Genomic DNA, 24,008 nt, shown 5'->3' on the forward strand with positions numbered 1-24,008 from the left:
AGCATTTAATTCTGGCTGGTGGGGGTTTCGCTTTATGGCCTCATGTCCACGGGGAAATTAAGATCCACACGGATTCTCCATGCAGAATCCCGCAGCGGGGTCCCTCCTGCCCCGCAGACATAAGGCCAAGAAATCGGATATACTTACCTGTGTGGATGCTGCGGATCTCCCTTCCATCGCCGCTGGATCTCTTTTCTTCAGCCTGGCGGATGTGCTCTGCACGCCAGCAACGTGCGGCGCACTTTTTTTTTTAAGCTCCTATTTTCCCGCGGCACAGCACAAATACAGCAGCGGGTGTGCCACGGGACCAGATGGCTTCCACGGGAGTCGTCCGTGTAGGAAACCTGCACAAGATGGAGAATGCTGCGGGTGTTTTCCCGCACACCAGGGAAAAATGACATCCGTGGGTATTTAATTACCTGCACGGATTTGCAAATTCTATTTTGCCTGTGGACACTGAGCCTAAAGGCCTCATGTCCACTGGGACAGATCTGCAGCGGGTCACCCGCACGCGTGATCCGCGCCATATAGGGATGCAATGGACACCCGCAGGTATTTAAATACCTGCGGATGTCAATTTCCCTTGAGGAGCGGATTGCGTGTACGGGAAAACACCCGCAGCATGCTCCATTTTAGGGCGGGTCTCCCACGGGGACGGCTCCTGCAGGCTTCTATTGAAGCCTTTGGAAGCCGTCCGGATCTGCGGCACACCCGCAGCTGAATTCCTGCTCTCCAGCGTGGGAGCGCCAGAGAGCAGGAGTTCAAAAGAGTGCAAGGCGCATGCCTGCGGCACGCTGCTGGCGTGCTGAGTACATCTGCCGGGCCGAAGAAAGAAGATCCGGCCGCGACAGAGGGCATATCCGCAGCGTCCGGACAGGTATCATCCGCGGGAAAAGGAGGGACCCGCTGCGGGATTCTGCATGGAGAACCCGCGGTGGGCCTGATTTTCCTTGTGGACATGAGACCTAAGGCTATGCTCCTACATGGCAGATCTTGCAGCAAAATCAGCTAAAAACCTCCCATAACCAGTAAAACCAGTAAAGTGGTCCTTTGTGTCTGTGCGAATAAGAAATGGTGACACACCACAAGCAGGTGACACGCTGTGGGACTAAAATCCACAGATCTTATGTGTGCTAAGCTTTATGCTGATACTGTAAATGCTGTGGATTTTTTTGTGCTGAAATTTTGCACCAAACCCAACAGTATTTTCACCCCATGGGAACAGATCCTCAGAGGCGCTATAGATTCTAACCATTAAGAGACACCTCAAACAACTTACACTGCTGTGGACAGAAGCCTGCAGTCAATACCCCAAACCAAAAGTCTCAGCAAACCAGGCCTTAAGGCTGCAGGTGTGGAATGATACCAGCAGGTGGCGCACGACCTTCTGTGGTCTCCATTGTCTGCATTGTTGATAGATCACAGGTACACACAATTGTCGCACTGCTACCCACAGTAGAAAACACAAACACATTCCTGTATTTTTCACCAAGCGATTACCGGCGCAGTGTGGATTTTTACCCGGTCTGCTTTTTGACATAAAAATAAAAAATATATGAAGAGATCAGCTTTAATTTTTCCTAAAGTCCTTGAGCATTTGCCAAGTAGATGAACTACATGTAAAGTACAAAGAATATGATGGGGATCTGCATGTCTGAAAGCATTAGACCTCATGAGATCCTCAGAAGTCCAAAATCTGAATCCCAGACTTGAACAGGGTCACTTGTTCAAAGGAAAGCGATAGAAGCTGCGCTGACGTTCAAGAGCCAAGTGTATGATCGCATCCATCTATCTAGAGTTAAACCCTTGTTCACATTATACAAAGTCTGGATTTTCAAGTACACGTTTTCCAGTGCAAAATCCATGTGAAGCTTGATTATATCACTTGTCCGTTTCCTGCAGCTTGGATTACAAATGGCTGCTGCCTGAAGTACAGTAAGGCCGGCCGCACACGGGTGGCGTGGATTCCTGCAGCAGACGACCTGTGATCACTCACAGAATCATAGACTGGTAGAGTTGGAAGGGTCCCCCGGGGTCATCGGGTCCGACCCCCCTGCTCACTGCAGGATCACTAAATCATCCCGGACAGATGTCTGTCCGGCCTTTGTTTGAACAGAAAGTAATTGCGAATGATGGTGGATGTGTTTGCCCCGCACGAATGTGCGCTATGGACAGCGTGTCGTCTACATGGAAGAAAGCCCTCTCCCCTCCAGCTGGCATTCCTGCTTTTCTATCAGTTTTCCTTTGAAGTTGCAAGCATTTCTGCCATCCATACACAATGTTAATTGCATATGGGCAACGAAACCCTTGCAGCCCATTGACTTCAATGGGGGCCGTCCACGCGAAGTCCACCCTAAAATAGAGCATGATGACATTTTTCTTCTGCCCACGGAACACGCAATTCATATCGGTGAGTGTGAATGAAAAAGCAAAACTGCATGCCTTTCAATGCCTGTGTTTTACCGCAGAGCACCCGCACGGGTGGTGATCGCGGAATGTGCAATCCAAGCCCGGGAGTTCACATCGAAGTCAATGTCTAGTAAAGAGATGTGAATTTCAATGTCGAATCTGCGTGTAAAAAAAAAAAAAAAAAAAAAAACCCGGGCCAAAGAATACAGTAAAATAGCAACAAACCTGTCTAATCATAAAAAGACTAGTCGAATACACAGGCAGAAAAAGCGCTCTTTTGGGCCTTTGTTTTTTCTTTCAGAAGTTTCGGTAAACCCGATGGAGGCTGGCGGTTCTACTGGATGCTCCCCGCGGTCAGACACGGATGCAAGAAATGGTGGAAACGAACCTCTAACCAACTTCAGAGACATGAAGTCCATTCCTGCTGTACAACCTCCTCTCAATCTAGAACAGGTCCAAACTCTTTATAGCTGACCCCACCCCAATCCTTGTGTAGACAGACCCCTCGGTCACGCTCACACAGGCAGGGTTTTGTCTGTGTTTCGTGTCACATTTTCAGCACAGCGCTAAATGCTGTTAATCCCTACCATTGGTTTCTATAGGGCTGCTCAGACAAGCTTTAGAACGCTGCGTATTATTCCAAGCGCTGTCTGTTCTATTTTAATGCTTTGCCCATTGAAATGAATGGGGCGCGGTGTCAGCTCTGCTCAACTGACTGCGTTTCAGTTTTGGTATCAACTTGCTCGGCCACGTTTATAACTGTGCTGAAAACAGTCAACGCAGCGTTTCTCCAAGCGCCTGTCTGAGTGGCCCTCCATATTGACTGGCTGCAGCCACCACGAGAGAGAAGTGTAAGGCCTCCTTCCCACAAACGGATTTCCGCCGCATAATTCGCGGCGGAAATCCGCTGAGTTGCCCGCAGCTATTAGGTTCTATTGAACCTAATAGCTCAATGCTCACGGTGCGGAATTCCACACCGTGAATTCACCTGCGGCATGCTCTATTTGCCGCAGGTGTACGCGCGGACGGCTTCCATTTCAGCCAATGGAAGCCGCCCGTTCACGCTATCTTCCGCTGTAGCACAGCGGAAGATAGCGTGAAAACGCTTTCCCGCCCACGGCCGGCCGTGTCACGTGACACGGCGGTGGTGGGCGAGGAAGAGTCATGCGGGAGCGAGGGCGCCGCAGGTAAGTATGGGGTCTCCTGGGGGGGCGCCGTGATGGGCCCCGCCGCGGAATTTCGCGGCGGAGCCCGTCACGGCCGTGTGCAGCCAGCCTAAGGCTGCAGGCAGTACGCTGAGTTACATTCAAAAGTTTTGTGAAACTAAATCCAAACAGAAGTTTGAAAGTTATAAACAGCAAAGTCAACGTTAAAAAGGACCAGTTTTGGGGGGGGGGGGGGCTCTTCGTAATTTTAGGAGGGGAAAACGAAGGTTTAACTCAAGTGTGAAGTTTTCATAGGATCATCAAGAAGTGTTGTCTATTTAATGTGTCTTTTAAAGCACCATTAGCTCCAATACTCAACATGAACACTAACACAATCCATATGTAACAAATGTAGATTTGTGAACAATTCTGGAGTTAAAGATTGCCTGAAGACCATTATAAAACAGAGCGGAAGTCTGGGCAGACCGGCGCCATAGTGCATAAACCGCATGTATACAGCCATAGTCACCTACACCAATAACACCTTGTCTCCATGTACAGCATGTTATGAACAGACTCCAAAAAGCAATGCATATTTTCAGCAAAAGCAGCAAGAATTACTGTCCAAGAAATAGACAACTAAACTGAGCTTTAGGCTCCAAAACGGAGGTCCTGCATCCCAATGTAATAACTTTGCATCGATCAGGTGGGTCCATTTACTAGATCGTTCAGTGGTTGGCAATATACCTGTGGTGTTCAACAGGAGCACAGAGCCCCCAAACCATTGCAGGCTCCTGGCAACATCCGCGGCAAAGCCAAAAATATCCCATGGGAGGACTCTGCTCTTTAAGGTTTATAAGATATATATATTCACCTTTATAGTTTTTGATTGCAGTCTCAATCCATTAAGTGTGTTTATTGCTCTTTCAGCATCTTTAGCATTTAAGTAATTCACAAAGCCATATCCTAAGCTGTGCCCTGCAAAAGGAAAAAAAATAAAACAAAAACAAAATAAAAAACACAATTAAGAAAAAAAAAAAGTCCTGTCTGATTTGATTGCATACATAGTAGAATAACTGGAAAGGTAAATCCAGTCACCTCCCTTTCTAGTACCATAAGAACTGGGTGCCAAAATGATTAAATACTTGACAAACATTCACGTGGCAACATTATATCAGCAATCCCCCTTCACGGCCTCCTGTGTGTCATAAGTATGAATCTGGAAACAAAAGGCAAGTTAACAAGTGCTTTGTGACATTCCTGCTGATGGGGGCGCCATGGTTTAGCTCTGTAACACGTTCACATCGCAGGGACCATGCGCGGACAAGTTTAGATATACAAGATAAATGAGCGTTACGCTAGAAGCGGCACATGTCCCATAACAGGAAGCCGGACTCCTCATACTGACCTGACTCCCTTGTGGAATACAGGGACGTGGACGCTGCCGCGCCATTCACAGTTACCGTTTCTGTACAATAAAAGACTAGACAGTTGTGCAGTTTTGAAGCCCCCTAGGTGGATGTGATGGGCGCGGGGGTTTGGCTTACAGCTCGAAGGTCCTGCTCACAAGGCGTTTGGGTTTTTTGGTGGATTCTCTGCTGAAATCCACATTATATCATCCTATTTCCTACAATGTGAATTAGATTTCAAACCTGCATCACTTAAGGGTGTTATAAGCCTGCTGTTTTATCCCCCTCTTTCAAACAGCAGCTTAAAAATAGGTGGGAGGGGTGCGGGGGTAGGTTGTTAATTCTTCACATGATTTGTGTACAGACTGCACAGTGACTTGGCCATTGAATGGGACTAAATCTGTGTACATCCACATGCAAAATGTGTGGCGGAATCTCCTAAGCCGGGTTTAGACAACGATTATCGCTCAAAAAAAAACAACAATCTTTTGAGCGATAATTGTTCTTTACAGCACTAGGTGCTCTGATCAGGGGATGCAGAAGACAAGTGGGCTGTCCCTGCTTGTCTTCTGCATCCAGCTGTTTCCCGCTCCGAGCGCCCGGCTGTTACACAGCTGAGCGCTCCGAGCGGTGTATGGATAACGCAGCTGGACTGCTCTGTTCTTCATACCCCACCTGTCTTCAGGGAGCGGGATGAATGGTATCAGCTGTATCCCGCTGTGAATCTCTGATAAGACTCACACACGGGGCGGATTTGCTGCGGAAATTCCGTCCGGAATTTCGCAGTGGCAAATCCGCATGCGGGCGCTAATCCCGGGATTAGCCAGCCATTTGGACAAGATTTCTCAGAAATCTCGTCCACATGGGACGGCAAATCCACTGCGGCTAAGCCGGCAGAAGCCGCCGCTGCGGCGCGGATTTGCCGACCGCAGCATGTCCAATTTTTTGCTGGGCTGTTTCAAAGCCGCTGCAGGTTTTGCAGCAGCGGTTCTCCCGGCGGAAATCTCGCGGTTTTTCGCTGCGGCCAAACTGCGAGATTTCCGCCGAGAATCCGCCCTGTGAGAGCCCAGCCTGAAAGTTCAGCCATCAGTGACGGCTAAACGATAACTGCAGTTAGACAACCATTATCACTCAAAAGACGGCTTTGAGCGATTTTTGAGTGAAAATTGTGTCTAAAAGGGCCTTTATGTTCAGTCTTGCAGCTTCGTATTAGAAAAATCTGACACGGTTCGGCCGGTTTAACTGGTGTGAACGTATTAAAAGGCTTCAGGCAGCAGTGTTTCTGTATTTAATGCTAACCCATTTCTGCTCTGTTGCATACATTGATGGTGCTGACAAAAGGTCTTTAAGGGCCATGGACACCTTTTGTTTGTTGGGGGGAGATTAGGGTGGCAAATTAAAGGAAGGCAACGGGAAAAGTCATACATATGTCAAAAATCGACAGTTGTGGTTTGGGTCAGCGGTCATTTTCTTCACATACTTATAAAAATAAGTAAAAGCATCTTTGTCCCCCCATGACGTCATAAGACCTCTGGGGATACTTTAATTTTTATTTTACACTTTGACTGTAGCTGGGGCATCCATAGGAGCTCCAGTTACAGGGGAAACCCTGTCCATGTGAGGCTCATTGAGCCCTATGTACCCAGGGAAGGGGAGGGCAGAAGTATTGGACGCACATAGGAGGTGAAACTTGAATTAGCACATTTTTCAATCTGGTGTTTGGCCACCTTTGGCCTCAATGACTGCAGTAATTCCCATAGATGTGTGGAGGGGTTTGCCTCCAGTCCTCATGGGTGTGCATCAATACAATGTTCTAGTTTGTCCCGACGAAGCTTGATGGGATAGAGATCCGGATTTTGGCTCGGCCAATGACATTTTTAAACGTTCTGTCCCTCCACACTGCGTGTTGTATGACCCGGCGCTCGGTCATGTTGTAGACACACGGATCTGTACACAAGTACTACCACCAGGGAGGTGATGCCACATTGTGCGGAATGTGTCTGTATTCATGGGCGCTAAGGGTAGACTTCACTATAACCTATGGTCCTTCCCAGCAGAACGCCCCCACAACATAACAGAACCTCCTCCGCACCTCACTGTTGGGACAATGCTGTCACAAAAAACCGCTCTCCAGGCAACCGCCACACCCAAGGGCTGCCATCCCATCGGAAAAGGATGTGCCACGATTCAGCTTCCCCAACACCTTCCACTTGTTTACAGTCCGTCACGCCAAGCACCATCGCAGGCGCCGCTGTGCATTCACTGCTGTGATATGTGCAGCCCCTCGTCCTACAGATGGTTCTGGTGCTAACTGATGTTCCAATGTCCTGTGAGACCCCCTGAGCGAGGACAATGTGCGCAATGCCTTCACAGCTCCTACAAGGCCTTGTTGTCCATGTTCTGTCAGTTTATAAGGTCTCCCTGAACGTGGCGGCACCGCACACACCGGATGGCTTCCATCTCCCAATAACATAGCTAACAGTGGACTCTGGAAGGTCCAAAAGCTGCGATGTCCGTACTGATTGGTTGGTGACACCCCCCCCCCCCCCCGGATTCTATGTAATCTAGTATACCAATGTGTACATGGACAAGAGGGAAAAATGGGATCAACATCTAATCGGCTATGATGGCAAGCTTCTTGCTCCATATAATAAATCCATTGTATCTGTTATATGGTAAAAGATCTCAGAATTTGTGCCCTCAGTCAACTGCATAGAGCCACTTGATTATGGATTCTCTTCTTCCCAGAATCCCTTGCAGAAGCCCCAAGAGATCGGGTGTAATACGAGGGGGATCGAGGCAGTATGTGATCCACTTCAATGCAGTGCCAAATCAGGTGAGATTAGGGAGTAAACGGTGACCAGAGTAATGGGTTGTCCCAGCAATAATGGTGCCTGTGCTACACAGGAGCGAGGATCCCTCCGTGGAGACGGAGCGCTCCGAGGTCTCTGCCAGTTCATTGATGCCCGTTTACACTCGCTAATCGTCATTTGTTTTTTATGCCTGCAAAAACAGGATGAAAGACTTAGATGGTCGTTGAGTCGCAGCCGGCATTTACACTGAATGATTATCGCTCGGATTCCCACGATGCAGCGAGGAGCTGAACATGTATTGTTCCGTGTAAAAGGGCCCTAAACCAGGACAGGTCCGTTAGAGTAACTGCCCTCCCCATAAGGTAATCCTAAGCACATGACCCTGTATCAACTCAGAAAAAGTATTTACAACATACCCCATCAAGGAATTCTAAGTTGAACAACCCAATCAGGTTACAATGAACTCATTTGTAAAATAAACTTTGAAGCCCTCTTAACCCCATAAAGCGTACAGCTTTGGACCTTCCGACCAGATACTGCTTACACTGCTTTCAGATGTTACCACCTTCCTGCCCCAGGATGTACATCTAGAGCAGACTGATGGCGCCAGCTGTACGATACATATAATACGCAGCCAAAGTAGCCCCGTATATCAGATGCACGATATCTTATAGAAATCAGATTTACAGGAGCAAGAGATACATATTGACAACAAAGGTGAAAGCAGGATGACAGTTCATGTGGTCAAAGTCTAGGAGTCTACATGGAGAAAGGCGGCAGACCTGTAATGTCTAAGGGCCCCACCTCCTTTATTGCAGAGTTCGCACGGACGGGTCAGATCCCGGCTGTGAACCCGACCGGTCACCCCGCGCACCTCCATTAGCTGTACTGTGGATGACCACAGAAGCTCGCAGGTCATGCACAGGACAGTTTTTCCCCTTCCACTTATTTGCATTTCCCACAATGACACGGGTATCCGCAGCCCATATGCAATGTTTTTTGCGTATGAGCTGTGGGTCGGACTGTCTATTGGCATCAATGGAGGCAAATTATGTGGCAAAATAGAGCATGCTGCGATTTTTCCTCAACTTGCAAAATATGAAATTCATTTCCGCAAGTGTGAGTTAAATAGCAAAAATGCAAGCCTTTCAAGGCCTGCATTTTACTGCAGATATCCCGTGCGGACGGCGATTGCGGAATCTGCCCATGTGAGCCTGGCCTAAAGCTTACACATAGATATCTCCCCTGCAGGCCATTTAGAGGTTTTGGTCAGTGCTGACCACAGCAGGCGATTTCCATAGGGAGAGGGGTTCCCTACAGTGTGAGCACAGGGTGTAATGGATTGCTACTGCAGCCCCAGCTCAAACAACTGCCTCCAAGTCTGCAACAAAAGGGTCTAGTAGGGTGTGGAAATGGACAGTCATGATACACAGTGCTACATACTACGTGATCAGACAATTGCATTTTCAAGTCCCCTTATAAAACTAAAATGATTTAAAAAAAAAAAAAAAAAGGTTTTAAATACCCAAGTAAATCAGAAACTAGTCTGTTGCCGGAGCAGTTCCAATGAATGTGCCACATAAATAAATAAACCTTGCAAACTGCTTTTTCGATAGAAGAGTTACAGCACTCAAAATATTTCCATAATTGTATTCATCGGTGTAAAATTAACAAGTCACTTATACGACAGTAAAAGACTGGAAAAGAAAAAAACCTCAATGTGCCCTCGAGAGTTGTACCAGCCCCCCCTGCAAAACGCAAGACCAGTCCCTACACAGCCAAACGGTCAGCAAATAAATAAAACATTATGGCCCTCTGGATATGACGATGCAAGGAAAAAAGAAATAAGTTTCCTACGGAAATTGCTTTAGCGTAAAGAACCAAAAAAAAAATTAAGGGGAAAAAAAAAAAAAAAGAAAAATAAAACACACTATAAATTTGGTGTAGCTATGATAGTACTGACTAGAAGAGGAACGGCGTTATTTCCCACAATAACCATAGTCAAGGGGGGGAAAAAAAAAAAATGTTGGGGCCTGTTCACCCTTCACCCTCCTCCCCCAAATCCGACAATGGGGTAAATTCTCAGGTGCTGCCACTATATTGGTACTTCAGAGGCTCTGGAAAACACACTGTACCAGACCACCAATCCAGCAAAACCCCCACTCCAAAAACCATGGGGTGGGTACTCCATGCCTGAGCACTTTCCCAAGTTACTTCTGTCCACATATACAGCACTGCTGTACCCAGAACAGGCTTAAAGGGGTGTTCCCATTTCACCTTCTCTGCAGCGAGCCACTTTCTGGTTTCCCCTGGACAGAACCTCACCTCTTGCTGGACAGCCTGCATGTCTACACTCCTGCAAGCATAGCCACGGCACCATAAACACCTCTCTGCTGATTCATCCAAATGCAGATTACCCTGTTACCGCCCCATTCACCCTTCTTCAGTCCTCTCTGCCATTCAGTAACAGTACAATAAGGCTAAAAAAATAATAGTAATACACGTTCATCCAGCTCAGCCCATTACCACCTAGTGTAGAACCAGAAAAGTGTTTCTCAGGATTCAGTTCCATAGTCTCTATGCTCTTACAGTAAAGAACCCCCTTTTATGTTGTAGAAGCCATCTTTCCTCTAGACGTAGAGCGCCCCCTTGTTATAGTCCTGTACATAGTAGATGATGGGAGAGATCTCTGTACTGACCCCTGATACATAGTTATTAGAGCGCCCCCCCTGTCACAGTCCTGGGTATAATAGATGATGGGAGAGATCTCTGAACTCTATAGCCAGTGATTGGCTGGAGGAGTCACATCCTGGTCAGGAGCCACCAGGAAGTACAGATTGGCTGTGGAGAAAGTTGTTGGAAAGCACCTTTAAAGGTGTTGTACCAGAGTCATACATTATCCCCTATCCCACTGCTGAGACCCCCACTGATGCTGACAACGTGAGTACTATATCTCTCCCCCCCCCCCCCCCCCCCCATCATGGCAGGAATACTTCTCCCATCTGCAGTGACGTCATATGAAATGTGCGCGCTGGCTACGCATGCACGGTTGGAGCTTTCATTTCAGCGTAATACTTGAGTGCTTGCGGCTCAGCTATCTCCAGCAGTCTCATTGAAGAGTGGCAGCGTACTTGGGCGACTGTCACTGTTTAATCTCCTCCTCCCGACAGGGGTTGCAGTAAGGATGACGGGGAACGTGGGACCCCTGTTCTCAGGATGGGCAGGCTATCCCTTATCCTGTGGTGGGATAACTTGTCATTCTGTTACAACCCCTCTAAACAGATTAAACCGCACCATCTGACTTTGAAATATCGTGAGCTATTTTGTATCAACGATGTTTGACTGTAAACCTACAGCGAAGAGGGTTCATCATGCAGGGAAGCTGCCGCAGAGGGTGCGTAGGTTTGAAACAAAATGAACAAGGAGCAAGTATAATTAGTCAATACAATATCTGAAGTGTTAAGGCCTCATGCCCACGGCCGTGACGGACTCCGCCAGCGGAATAACGCTGCGGAGTCCGCCATCACGCCCCCCAGACCTCCATACTCACCACTCCGGATCCGCAGTACGCGTCTCTCATGGAGGGCTGGCATGCATGCGCAGTACAGCGCGTGACGCACCGGCAGGCATGGACGCGGTTTCACGCGATACTTCTGCATAGCGTGACGGACGGCTTCCATTTACTACAATGGAAACCGGACGCGCATATTCCTGCGGCAAATAGAGCATGATGCGTTTTCTTTCACGCTGTGTGAACATTGAGCTATTAGGTTCAATAGAACCTAATAGCTGCAGAGTAACGCCGCGGATTTCCGCCGCATAAAACGCGGCAGAGATCCGTCCGTGGGCATTAGTCCTAAAGACTGTCAGGAAAACACACTTAAGTAGGAACATTAATTATTATCCTTTAGCCGCCACCAAGCAGAATATGGTTTTTAGCAGAAATGTATTTGTAAACACTTTCCTCGATCTGAATATACAGATTTTTGTATTAAACCCGATATTTCTACAAAATGATATTACAAGTTTGTAGGAAAAGTTGGAAGAGAGTAAATCCTTTGTGGTTTCCTTTAAAATGCCCGTTCTGTAAGCGGACTGCGTGTATACAATGTTTCTCAGTTCGGAATAACTAGACACACACACATACATGGTTGTAGAATAGAAATTACCTGCAACTTTATCCCGTATTAGCTTGGCAGATTCTACTTCCCCGATGCTGCTGAAAAGGCTGCGCAGCTCATCCTGGGTCATGTTTTGAGGCAGGTAATTCACAATTAGGTTAGTTCTGCCCATGTCATCCCTGCATACATCATCCATGTGATCTTCATAACCGTTAGACATCTTAAAATTACCTGTTAAAATAAGGTCACATTATATAGTTTTCTTTACAGTAGTGAATAGTTTAGTAGGCGGTTAAACTGCTGACACAAACAAAGCCACAACACTTTTTGAAGCCTCCTATAGAAACAGGTCTAGAATAGAAGGCAGCTTACAGTACCCAGACAGGCAGGAGGGGCCCCAGTGACTGACGTAGCCCGCCAGGCACCTATCGCGCAGGAGGGGCCCCAGTGACTGACGTAGCCCGCCAGGCACCCATCGCGCAGGAGGGGCCCCAGTGACTGACGTAGCCCGCCAGGCACCCATCGCGCAGGAGGGGCCCCAGTGACTGACGTAGCCCGCCAGGCACCCATCGTGCAGGAGGGGCCCCAGTGACTGACGTAGCCCGCCAGGCACCCATCGTGCAGGAGGGGCCCCAGTGACTGACGTAGCCCATGTTTCCCAATGGAGCCTTCCTCCCTGTTGCATTGCATAAAAACGCGGTTTGCGTGCGATGCAACTTTGACAATAGGAAATCCTACTGTCACGGCTATGAACTAAGCCCTGGCTGCAGGGGAAAAAAAAAATACACATACATCACCTGTCCCGCGGTGTCAGCACGACCGCAGCTTCTCACCGGGTCCCGACACTGATCGTCTCTTCTGGCCGGGGATTCAGAAATCCCCGGCTGCTGGAAGTGCTGGCTGTGATTGGCTGACACTTAGCCAATCACAGCCAGTGCTCGATGGATGGCAGTGATTGAACCATTCACAGCCATTCTTTGAGCACTGGCTGTGATTGGCTGACACTTTGCCATTCATCAAGCACTAGCTGTGATTGGTTCAATCACAGCCAATCACAACTAGTGCTTAATGAATGGCAAAGTGTCAGCCAATCACAGCCAGTGCTCAAAGAATAGCTGTGAATGGTTCAATCACTGCCATTCTTTCAGCACTGGCTGGGATTAGCTAAGCGGCAGCCAATCACAGCCAGCGCTTCCAGCAGCTGGGGATTTTTCAATCTCCAGCCAGAAGATGAAGATGATCAGTGCCAGGACCCGGGGAGAAGCTGCGGAGGCGCCCTGGAGAGGTGAAGTACATACATATAATTTTTTTTTTTAGTTACAGCTTATTTTTGGGGGTAGGGATTATATTTCAAGTCATCGCCCCCCTCCAAAATCCTCACGTGACTTTGTAGAGCTACAAAATCACAGTATTACCATGAGAAGACGCAGCCATATCGCACAGTGCAGCGATGCGACATTACTGCGATTTTTCTCGCAGCGATGCCATGTCGCCCGTGTGAAGGAGGCCCTACAGTGGCTCATCAGGATGGTGTTAGAATTGAAAAGCGTCACTAGGTGGCGATCTAGTAGCCAAATTATTTTTAATTATGCATTTACAGTCATAGATTCATGGCAAAGAGCAGTATTGTAATGGAAATATATATATATATGTAGAGAAAATCATAGATCATCCTATAACAGGCACATTTTTATATACCACCACCACTGGCGGTCCAATTACCATTAAAGGGGTTCTGACATTAAAAAAAAAAATTTTTTTGCTCACCTTGCCTGGCTAGGACCGATTGCCAGACATGTCCCCTCCAGCCGGCATCTTTTTCTGTGGCTTGCACGTCACAAGCAGTGCTTGCTGTGGGCGGCCCGTCCGTCCTCGCTGAACTCCGAGATTCTGCGCGTGCGCAGTGGAGACGCGGCCTGTCCTGTCTCCTGTCAGAGGGCACCTCTCCACTGCGCATGAGCGCGATCACGGAGCAGCGTAGCTCGTGGAGGAAGAAGAGGAAGAGCAGCGCCTGCTGGGAGATGACCCCCCCCCCCCCCCCCCCCCCCGATGTCAACAACAACAGGAGACAAGGCAAGTATGTTTTTATGCTTTAACAGCCATTAAATCGTGGGTTCCCTGGGTCCATTAGGCAGACCAGGGAACAATGGCTGGTAAAGCATAAAAACATTATTCATGTCAGAACCCCTTTAAAATAAAAATCACACATACAGAACATTTACATGGAGATTGACTAATGATAAACAGAGAAAGTATTAGGCCTCCTTCCCACAAACGGATTTCCGACGCGTAATTCGCGGCGAAAATCCGCTGCGTTGCCCGCAGCTATTAGGTTCTATTGAACCAGTCAATGGAAGCCGTCCGTTCACGCTATCTCCCGCTGTAACACAGCGGAAGATAGCGTGAAAATGCTTTCCCGCCTACCACCGCCGCATCATGTGACGCGGTGGGCAGGGAACGTCATGCGGGACCCAGAATGGCGGATCCGCTGGTAAGTATGGGGTCTCTGGGGGGGGGGGGGGGCGCCGTGACGGGCTTCGCCGCGGAGTATTCCGCAGCGGAGCCCGTCACGCTCATGTGCAGCCGGCCTTAGACTGAATATATATCCCAATACTACAAACATGTAAAACGAATAAAATTGTAACAAAAATAGTCATATTATTAAAAAAAATAATAAATAAATCAAACTAAGGCCCGATGTCCACAGGCGGATGTGATTTGTGGCTCTACCACAGGGATGCATTAGCATCTGCAACACAATTTAAAGCCCGCTGATGTCATTTTTTTCCCAGCATGCAGATCGCACGCGGAGAAAATTTGCATGATCCCTTTTGTGCGGATTCCCACGCGGATGGCTGCCATTGAAGTCAGTGGAGGCCATCCGACCCGCAGCGGTCACTGTAGAACGGGTATAATTTATAGCTATAGATGTTAACGGTTTCCCATTATTATAATTTTAGCAGGCACATTGTAAAACTCCTTTATAGTTTTCAGATTTATCATTAGTCAATCTCCATGTACACATGCTATGTGTGACTATTTCAATGCTAATGTCATTCCTCTAGATGTATTGTCAATTACACATGTGCTACGGATGCATCCCAGGCCTCATTCACACCCGTGCCGATTACTTGCTGTGTCCGTTTAATCCCCATAGCCTACAATGGAGTGTATACAGGCACAATAGGCGCCAAAATAGGACAAGTCACACTGTCAGTGGCACAATGCAAAGCTATGGGATATTAGTATTGCATATTACGCACCAGTAAGCCCTTCCAGAATGATCTATGAACGTCCTCACTCATAAATGTTATTTCCATTACAATGTAGATCTTTGCCCCAGAATGTATGAAAGTGTAAATACACTAATAAAAAGCATTTAGTTGTTAGAACTGAGAAGTGTCACTAGGTGGCGCCCTAACACCCTCCTGCGGAGCCGCTCAATGCTGCCCATTTTAAGCCTGCAATCCGCCAACTCTACAAACACTCAGAATTAGCATTTTTTGGCGGGAAAAAAACCCATCCAAAAACGCAGAACAAGATGGCGCCCCTGTGCAATTAAAAAATAATAAGAAAGCGAGTCTGGTGCAGTTATCAATAGGGCTTGATAAAGGGGGATCCTTGTACGCCTGAGACGCGAAGCCATTAGATTGAGACCATTATACTGTGAGGTAATTTGGTGATATTTATCAGTAATTCTTCACAATCTTAATTACCAAGCACCCGTGGAACCAGCTGATCCAGAACAGCCCCAGAAACCTGTGGGAGGAGCCGCTCATCCTCCTCTTCCAAGCGGAGCGTCCTTTTGGCGGCATTGGCTTCTGAGCGCCATGTTTTCTTCTGTTCCTATTCATGGCCGAACCCTTTTAGGATCAGTGTAAAGGACGGCGCTGCCCGTTTCTGGGGACACCAACTATGGAGGGGACTGCCTCATGTGTACCTACCTGCTAAACTGTAGGTGTACCAGGGGATTCCATGTCAGTCCCTCTGAGCTCATTCATGAGGGTGTAAGTATTTCGGGTCGCACAACTATGTTGTATAGTTGCACAACTCCAAATTGTTACGCCTGCGTATTTCAGCCACTCCTGCGGGTTTTTGTACGCACAATTCCAGTCCATATTGATGCACTTAGTGCACAGACAGACCCGTGCATCTGCTGCATATATATGCAGGTTTCCCCGTAGTCACTGTGTATTTGCATCGGCCCATTTACTTCTATGGCCTATTGCACCAGATTAGGTCGCGGCACGTATCTGGTCACACCACTAAGCATCATGTGAAAAAAATACACTTGTGAATGAATACATTGAAGTCGACGGGTTCTATTCACTGCGCATTCCGCACACAAAGATTGTGCACATAATATGGAGCACAAATACGCCCATGTGAACGAGCCCCTTCATTAGAGGTGATTCGTAGCGGGACATCTGGGGCCCCGGCTAGCCTAGTTTTCGTTTAGATTTGTGTCCTACTGCTACGCTGTGAGGCGAGGACCGACCCTGAGGGGTCTTACAAAACATGCAGAATAGTCCGATTAAAATCATCTATTCTGTATATAAAAACAAATAAATAAATGGCGCCTACAATAATAAGCGCGATAACCTGAAGCCTGTGCGCTCCAACACCCACTGTATCATTGCTCCAATGCATCTACTACAGTGACTAACGGGACGCACAGTGGGAAGCGGGTGATTTCTGCATTGATAGTAGTAAGATGCGGTCCGGTAGTTCTCCAAGTCAGTTATAGGAGTATTTTCTCTCAGTAGTTGTACTTCACCAAGGATCCCAATACAAACCAACCAGGAGCATCGCCTCATGTTTAAAGGACCCTCTGTGTATTGCAGCCCCCTTATCAGACACCATCTCAAAACTGATATTTCTACCATTTTTGCCTGCAGGGAGGGATAGTTTACCATTACCTTGCACACCTAGTTAAGCTAGAGAACTTAAGTACACAGTCAGGAGGATTAACTCCTCTATTATACCTGTGTGATAATTGTCAGTAACGGACCGCAGTGCATGTATCTGCCTCGAAGCAGTGTGTGATAGATCCATTACAAGCATCAGAGTCTGACTGGAAGAGGAATCCAGAACCCCAAGTAGATCTGAGTTGGTCAGAAGGGCCCTTCAGCGGGACAGAGGCAGACTGCGCAAGCGCGTCTAATCCGGGCAGAAGGCGGCTTCGGTTGGCGCCATGGAGACGGGGATGCCAACACCGGAGGGAGTAAGTGTATAACTTCTGTATGCCCAATATTTAATGCACGATGTACATTACAAAGTGCATTAATATGGCCATACAGAAGTGTATAGACCCACTTGCTTTCGCGGGACAACCCATTATCACTGGAGGGGCCCTTTAGGTGACACTGAGCGCAGCTTTCCCTCTACAGATCTGCCTGAGAACGGGTGGCACCGTCCACCTACTTGTTCTGCTTCTAAACCAAAAAAAACTGCACGCTAAACCTCATTGAGATGGTGCAGAGCTTTAGGCCCCCTGTCCACGGGTGAGGCAAAATATTGCTAGCGATATTCCACCGCGGGGAGCAGGGGAGAGAAGTGTCAGTTCTCTGCGGTATTTGACAGATAGGCTCACCGCGGAGAAACGCAGCGAATCACGGCATGCCACGAATTGAGTCCCGCGAGTGGAGAATCGCTATGATTCTCCGCTTGTGGACGGGGGCTGCTATGGAAAGTGTGCACTGCATTACTCGGATGGATTATCGCCACGAGTAAAACAATGCAAGATCGCCCGTGGACAGAAGCCCTAATGCCGAATCTTCTGTATGAAGGGTCAGCCCTGCTCGGGAATCAGAAGAGGTTGCTCCGGCACCATTTGTACTTGGATCCTGTGAGAAGCGCAAAAAACTAACTTTGGAGAGAGCGGCGCATCCTAGTAACAAACATAGCATGTTAGGCTGAAGGCGACCTGCCACACTACAGTGCTTAATGCAGCTACACTCCACTGCTCACTTGTAAGTGGCTAGGCTCCTTTTACATGGGACGATCGGGTGCTTCAGTGGCCGCCAGTCATTCCATTGATGATCTGTGCTTTCACACTGGATCCAGGATCGCTCGTGCCGGCGGCCTCCATTCACAGTAAACAGACCATTGTTAAAGGGGTTGTCCCGCGCCAAAACGGGTTGTTTTTTTTTTCAATAGCCCCCCCCCGTTCGGCGCGAGAAACCCGATGCAGGGGTTTAAAGAAAAAAACGGATAGTACTTACCCGAATCCCCGCGCTACGGTGACTTCTTACTTACCTTGCGAAGATGGCCGCCGGGATCTTCACCCTCGGTGGACCGCAGGTCTTCTGTGCGGTCCATTGCCGATTCCAGCCTCCTGATTGGCTGTAATTGACACGTGATGGGGCGGAGCTACGAGGAGCAGCTCTCTGGCACGAGCGGCCCCATTCAGAAGGGAGAAGACCGGACTGCGCAAGCGCGTCTAATCGGGCGATTAGACGCTGAAAATTAGACGGCTCCATGGAGACGGGGACGCCAGCAACGGAGCAGGTAAGTGAATAACTTCTGTATGGCTCATAATTAATGCACGATGTACATTACAAAGTGCATTAATATGGCCATACAGAAGTGTATACTCCAACTTTGTTTCGCGGGACAACCCCTTTAACAGATGAATGACGGCGGGGTTACACGGGACGATCATCAGGTGCTTCAGTGGCCGCCAGTCATCCCATTGATCTAGGATCGCTCGTGCCGGCGGTCTCCATTCACGGTAAACAGGCCATTGTTAACAGATGGACGGCGGGGTTACACGGACGATCGTCATTTTATTCTTCTGCCTGCAGGAATCGCCATTTGTCATTCAGTCGCTGCCGGCATTTACACTGAATATCAGTCAGACTCCAGCGAGGAGCTGATGACTGGTCGGCGTAAGAAGGCCCTCGCACAGAGCAAACCGGAAACACTGCTGCTCGCCCAAACCTAAGCTATTAAACAAAAACTTAAGTCTAAAGTATCCAAGAGTGGTGGTAAGAAGAACAATCAATCCAACTTGAGGCCGCATGCACACAGGCACACACCGAATCCTCCTGTGCCAGCTGCCGGCGATCCTGCGTACCTGTTCCTCCGTATTGCTGATGTGCAGTACAGATCTCCCCGCGTTGTTGCCGAGGTGATTACGCGGATCTGTGACACTTCCACAAGCCTCATTGCAGAAATGCCGCGGGACAGACAGCTCCCACTGACTTCAATGGAAGCCGCCCCTGCGTACCCGCTCTAAAATTGAGCATGCTGCGATTTTATTTCAGCACCGAGCGGCCACAAATGAAATCCGCTGGTGTGCGTGGAGAGAGGCGTCTACACACGTCTACACACACACACACACACACACACACACACACACACACGCACACGCACACGCACACGCACACGCACACACACACGCACACACACACACACACGCACACACACACGCACACGCACACACACACGCACACACACACGCACACACACACGCACACACACGCACACACACACACACACGCACACACACGCACACACACACGCACACACACGCACACACACGCACACACACGCGCACACACGCGCACACACACGCACAGTTTGCCTGCTGTGCCTGAGGCCTGAATCTAAGAGCTTCTCTAAGCCTGATCTAGTTGCATCGCTAAGGACCTTCCACACAAGCAGAAGATCCCCACAATGCGGAGCTGCTGGAGGATTCCCGCTCCGGGGGACACACTTTTTTTTTGCATCTTTAGGTGCATCTTGTGGACATCTTTAGTTCAGGTAGCAGGTCCCCAAGGGTCTTAGCTTCCGCACCCAACAGTCATCACTGCTGTGCCATGCAAAGGAGCGATAATCCCTCGCTGTACGGAGGCAGAGCCCCCTTCTGGCCCGCCTCCATTTAGAACAAACAGGCAGTTCAAGGATTAAGGACTGCCTGTTTACGTGGCCGATCATCGGCAGGCTTTTATGCCTGCATGAGCTGGAGGAGGAATGATTGCTGAGTTATTGTTGGTGGCGTTTACACTGAAGGATTACTGTCCAGCGATGGATCATTGTGGGGTGTGAGAGGGTCTTTACCCTTGGGGTACCTTCATGTGGTGGGATGCACAGCAGCTTATATTGACTCCGGGTCTAACACCGCAGTCTACCGGCAGAATCCACATGCCGAGTCACATTGTTACGCCACTTTTTTTCTATGATGTGGATTTTAGGCCTCCTTCACACGGGTGACAAAGTCGCACGATTTTATCGCGCTGCTACAAATCGCATGCATGTGAAGCCCATGCTTCCCTTCACACATGCCATGTCTTGTACAATGCAACAACCCGACACCAAAACCTTGCGGGTCCGGCAATATGCCCGCAAATCGTGAGGTTTTGTAGCCCATGTTTCCCTATGGAGCCTTCCTCTCTGTTGCATCGCATGAAAACACGATTTTCGTGCGATGCAACTTTGACAGGAGGAAATCCTACAGTCAGAGCTAAAATCTAAGCCATAGATGCCGGGAACAAGAAGAATTAACAAAAAACACACATACATCACCTTAGAAGTGATCTCCGACGTTTCTTCCTGGATCCCAGCACTGCTTCTCTTCTTCATCTTCTGGTGGGAGATCGAAAAATCCCCGCCTCCTTGAAGCGCTGGCTGTGATTGGCTAACGCTTAGCCAATCATAGCAAGTGCTCAATGAGTGGCAGTGATTGAACCTATCACAGCCATTCATTAAGTACTGGGTGTGATTGGCTAAGCATCAGCCAATCACAGCTAGCGCTTCCAGAAGGTGGGGATTTTTCAATCCCCGGCCAGAAGATGATCAGTGCCGGGACCCGGGGAGAAGCTGCTGCGGCGCAGGAGAGGTGATGTAGACTTTTCCCTTCAGCTGCAGCTTATTTTCGTGGTAGGGCTTATATTTCACCCCCCCCCCCCCGGAATGTCCTCGCATAAGATGCTACAAAATCATGGCATTGTGGCGAGAAGACACAGCGGTATCACATGGTGCAGCGAGGTGATATTGCTGCGGTTTTCTCGCAGTGATGCCGTGCCGCCTCTGAAGGAGGCCTTAAGTCAGCGCCGAAGACAAATGAATGGGAGAGAGATGGTCAGAGAGTCTGTGCCAAAATCCTCTGTGAACATACCCGACAGAGCGGCGGCCGCCCATCGGCTCCTGCAGGCTAGGGGCTCATTCACACCAGTGTATACAGGCAGCATATTACATGCAGTGAACAGCGCCGCTGATGGCAATGGCTTCATTCACAGCTGCAGATATTTCACGCGACTTTTGGTGTGACCCACCCCCCAGGCGGTCCTATCTGAGCGTATTACGCCCTGTACCGGCCCGCTGATATCATGGGCTGCAGGACATAAAAAAGCCACCAGTATTCCAAAATGGTACCAAAGCAAAACTGCAGGGTGATCTCCCTCCATACATCGTGGGCGCCGGCTGTTTATTACAGCTGACACCCGGCGCTGTAGCTCTGATAAGCTGCGCTCATTGGAGCAGTTAACCCTTTAAATGGGGACGTCAATTCTGACCGACATTTAATTTCCCTGGGGTCCCATACATCTCCCCCCCCCCCAAAGATGAGATCAGGTAGCAGCGCGGGTGTCATGGTAGCCAAGGGCCTTTTAAATGGCCTCTGGTCTGTCTTAGCAGACTGCTTATCAAGCCGTCCCCGTGGGGTGCCCTGATAGACTGCCTACCCGATGGCAGCATGATGTGATGCAATGGCATCCTATCATACTGCAGGAGCGATCGGAGCGGCGCAGGTTGTGGTCACCTCTGGGGACTAAAGAAAAAGTTTTTAAAAAAAGTGTTACTATTAAAAACAAAAAAAAAAAAAGGCTCCTTTTCTGCCATATTTATAAACAATGAATCTTAAAATATAAAACACTTATCACTGTCTGTAAGAGCTTGAGATCTAACAGATATATCGAGGTACGGCATTAAAGGGGTTGTCCCGTGCCGAAACGGGGTTTTTTTTTTTTCAACAGCCCCCCCCCGTTCGGCGCGAGACAAACCCGATGCAGGGGTTAAAAAAGAACACCGCAGAGTGCTTACCTGAATCCCCGCGCTCCGGTGACTTCTGACTTACCTTGTGAAGATGGCCGCCGGGATCTTCTCCCTCGGTGGACCGCAGGGCTTCTGTGCGGTCCATTGCCGATTCCAGCCTCCTGATTGGCTGTAATCGGCACGTGACGGGGCGGAGCTACCAGGAGCCGGTCTCCGGCACGAGCGGCCCCATTGAGGAAAGAAGAAGACCGGACTGCGCAAGCGCGGCTAATCCGGCGATTAGACGCTGAAATTAGACGGCACCATGGAGACGGGGACGCCAGCAACGGAGCAGGTAAGTGAATAACTTCTGTATGGCTCATAATTAATGCACAATGTACATTACAAAGTGCATTAATATGGCCATACAGAAGTGTATAGACCCACTTGCTGCCGCGGGACAACCCCTTTAATCACCCACGCGATCGTCGCTGTCAGGAGGAGAACAAGAAAATACTAAAAACTTTATAGTCGGTGTCGCCAAGAAAAAAAACCACTCAAAAAGCGCTCAAGTAGTTATGTTCATTCCAACGGTGCCGACGCGAACCACGGGGCGTCCCGCAGGGGGAGGAGCCCGGCACCACGCGGCGTCCCGCAGGGGGAGGAGCCCGGCACCACGCGGCGTCCCGCAGGGGGAGGAGCCCGGCACCACGCGGCGTCCCGCAGGGGGAGGAGCCCGGCACCACGCGGCGTCCCGCAGGGGGAGGAGCCCGGCACCACGCGGCGTCCCGCAGGGGGAGGAGCCCGGCACCACGCGGCGGGAGGATGAGGAATGGCGTTTGGAAGATGGCAGCAGAAAACGTATAAATATCCTCAAACGCCCCAGTTTGGCATCTCAGCGACCGCGCCGACCCACCGGATGAAGGCGGCGGGTCGTTCGAGTCGCGGTTCGAGCGCCGAAGAAACAAGACAGCAAAAAAAAAATGGCAGAATGTGTTTTTTCCTCATTTCCCTCCACTTACAGTTTTCTCTTTTTCTTCACTACATTAAGTCACGGCGGTAATTACAACTCATCCCACAAGGGCGGCGCTGCGACCCCCGGACCACCCAGGAGGGGAGAAACAAATGAGGAGAGGGAAAAGTAAAGATGGCTACAATAACCCCGGCCGGTCATAAAGGGGTTAAAGCCGCCGCCAGCTCCAGAGGACTGCCGCCATCCGGGCAGCGTTACCCCTAGCAACGGAGGCCTCAGCCAGAGCGCTGACTACAGGCGGCCACACATGGCGGGGGGCGCTGTACCTCACCCAGGGAGCCTCTCCGTGTCCGCCGGTGAGCGGCATGGCGGCCCGCGTGTGCAGCTCCATCCCCGGCGGCGGCCGGCCTCGTCCCGCCAAATCCCAGTCAGACGACGGGTCTGCAGCCGGGGAGGAGGAGGCCGGCGGGGGCCGCAGCCATGCAGGAGGAGGAGGCCGCCCTCCACAACAGGCCGCACTGCAGCCTCACACCAGCGGCCTATGGAGGAGGCGGGCCGCCCAGCAGCCTCCCCGGCTCCGCCGCCGCTCCCCACAACCACCTACTATGTCTTCCCGCCACCAGCCGCCCGTCTTACCCGTGGGGACTTCCCGCTCTAGGCAGACGAATGGCGTCGCGATGCGCTTCCAGTGCGGAGGTTCCCGGCGCAGAGAGAGCAGCGGCTTCTGTCGTCACACAGTTAAAAAAGGGGAAAGCGAGAGGAAAGCAACATGGCGGAGGGCGGCTGCGCATGCTCAGTGGGTCGCCCGGGCCCCGCCATTGGCTGAGAGGGCGGGATCCTCCTCAGGAATGGCTGCTCGGCGGGCCGCGCGCTCCTTTCACACTTCCGGCTTACTGGAAAGTCGGCGGCGCGTGAGGAGCGCGGGAGAATGGCGGCAACACGGGGCAAAGCCTCATGGCCACAGCGCTCGTAGTCTCCATAGTCCTACATATACAGTGTATCCCCCTGCATACAGTCACATGTCCTCAGTATATCCCCCTGTATACAGTCAAATGACCTCAGTGTATCCCCCTGTATACAGTCACATATCCTCAGTGTATCCCCCTGCATACAGAAACGTCCTCAGTGTATCCCCCCTGTATACAGGCAGATGCTCTCAGTGT

General features: G+C 49.8%; 1 protein-coding gene across 1 annotated transcript in view; it reads right to left on the reverse strand.

Moving 5' to 3' along the window:
• ELAVL1 (ELAV like RNA binding protein 1) overlaps nt 1–23,633 on the reverse strand; it is a 35,383-nt gene extending 11,750 nt beyond the window's left edge. Inside the window, exons 1-3 of the mRNA XM_066574491.1 lie at nt 23,482–23,633; nt 11,946–12,128; nt 4,429–4,532 (exon numbers count right to left, since the gene is read on the reverse strand). Of these exons, the coding sequence (XP_066430588.1) occupies nt 4,429–4,532; nt 11,946–12,117 (276 nt within the window). The 5' untranslated portion in view covers nt 12,118–12,128; nt 23,482–23,633. The remainder of the gene's footprint in view (nt 1–4,428; nt 4,533–11,945; nt 12,129–23,481) is intronic.
• Nucleotides 23,634–24,008: the final 375 nt, after the last annotated feature.

This window comes from Eleutherodactylus coqui, chromosome 7, assembly GCF_035609145.1.
Source record: "Eleutherodactylus coqui strain aEleCoq1 chromosome 7, aEleCoq1.hap1, whole genome shotgun sequence".
Classification (NCBI taxonomy): Eukaryota; Metazoa; Chordata; class Amphibia; order Anura; family Eleutherodactylidae; genus Eleutherodactylus; species Eleutherodactylus coqui.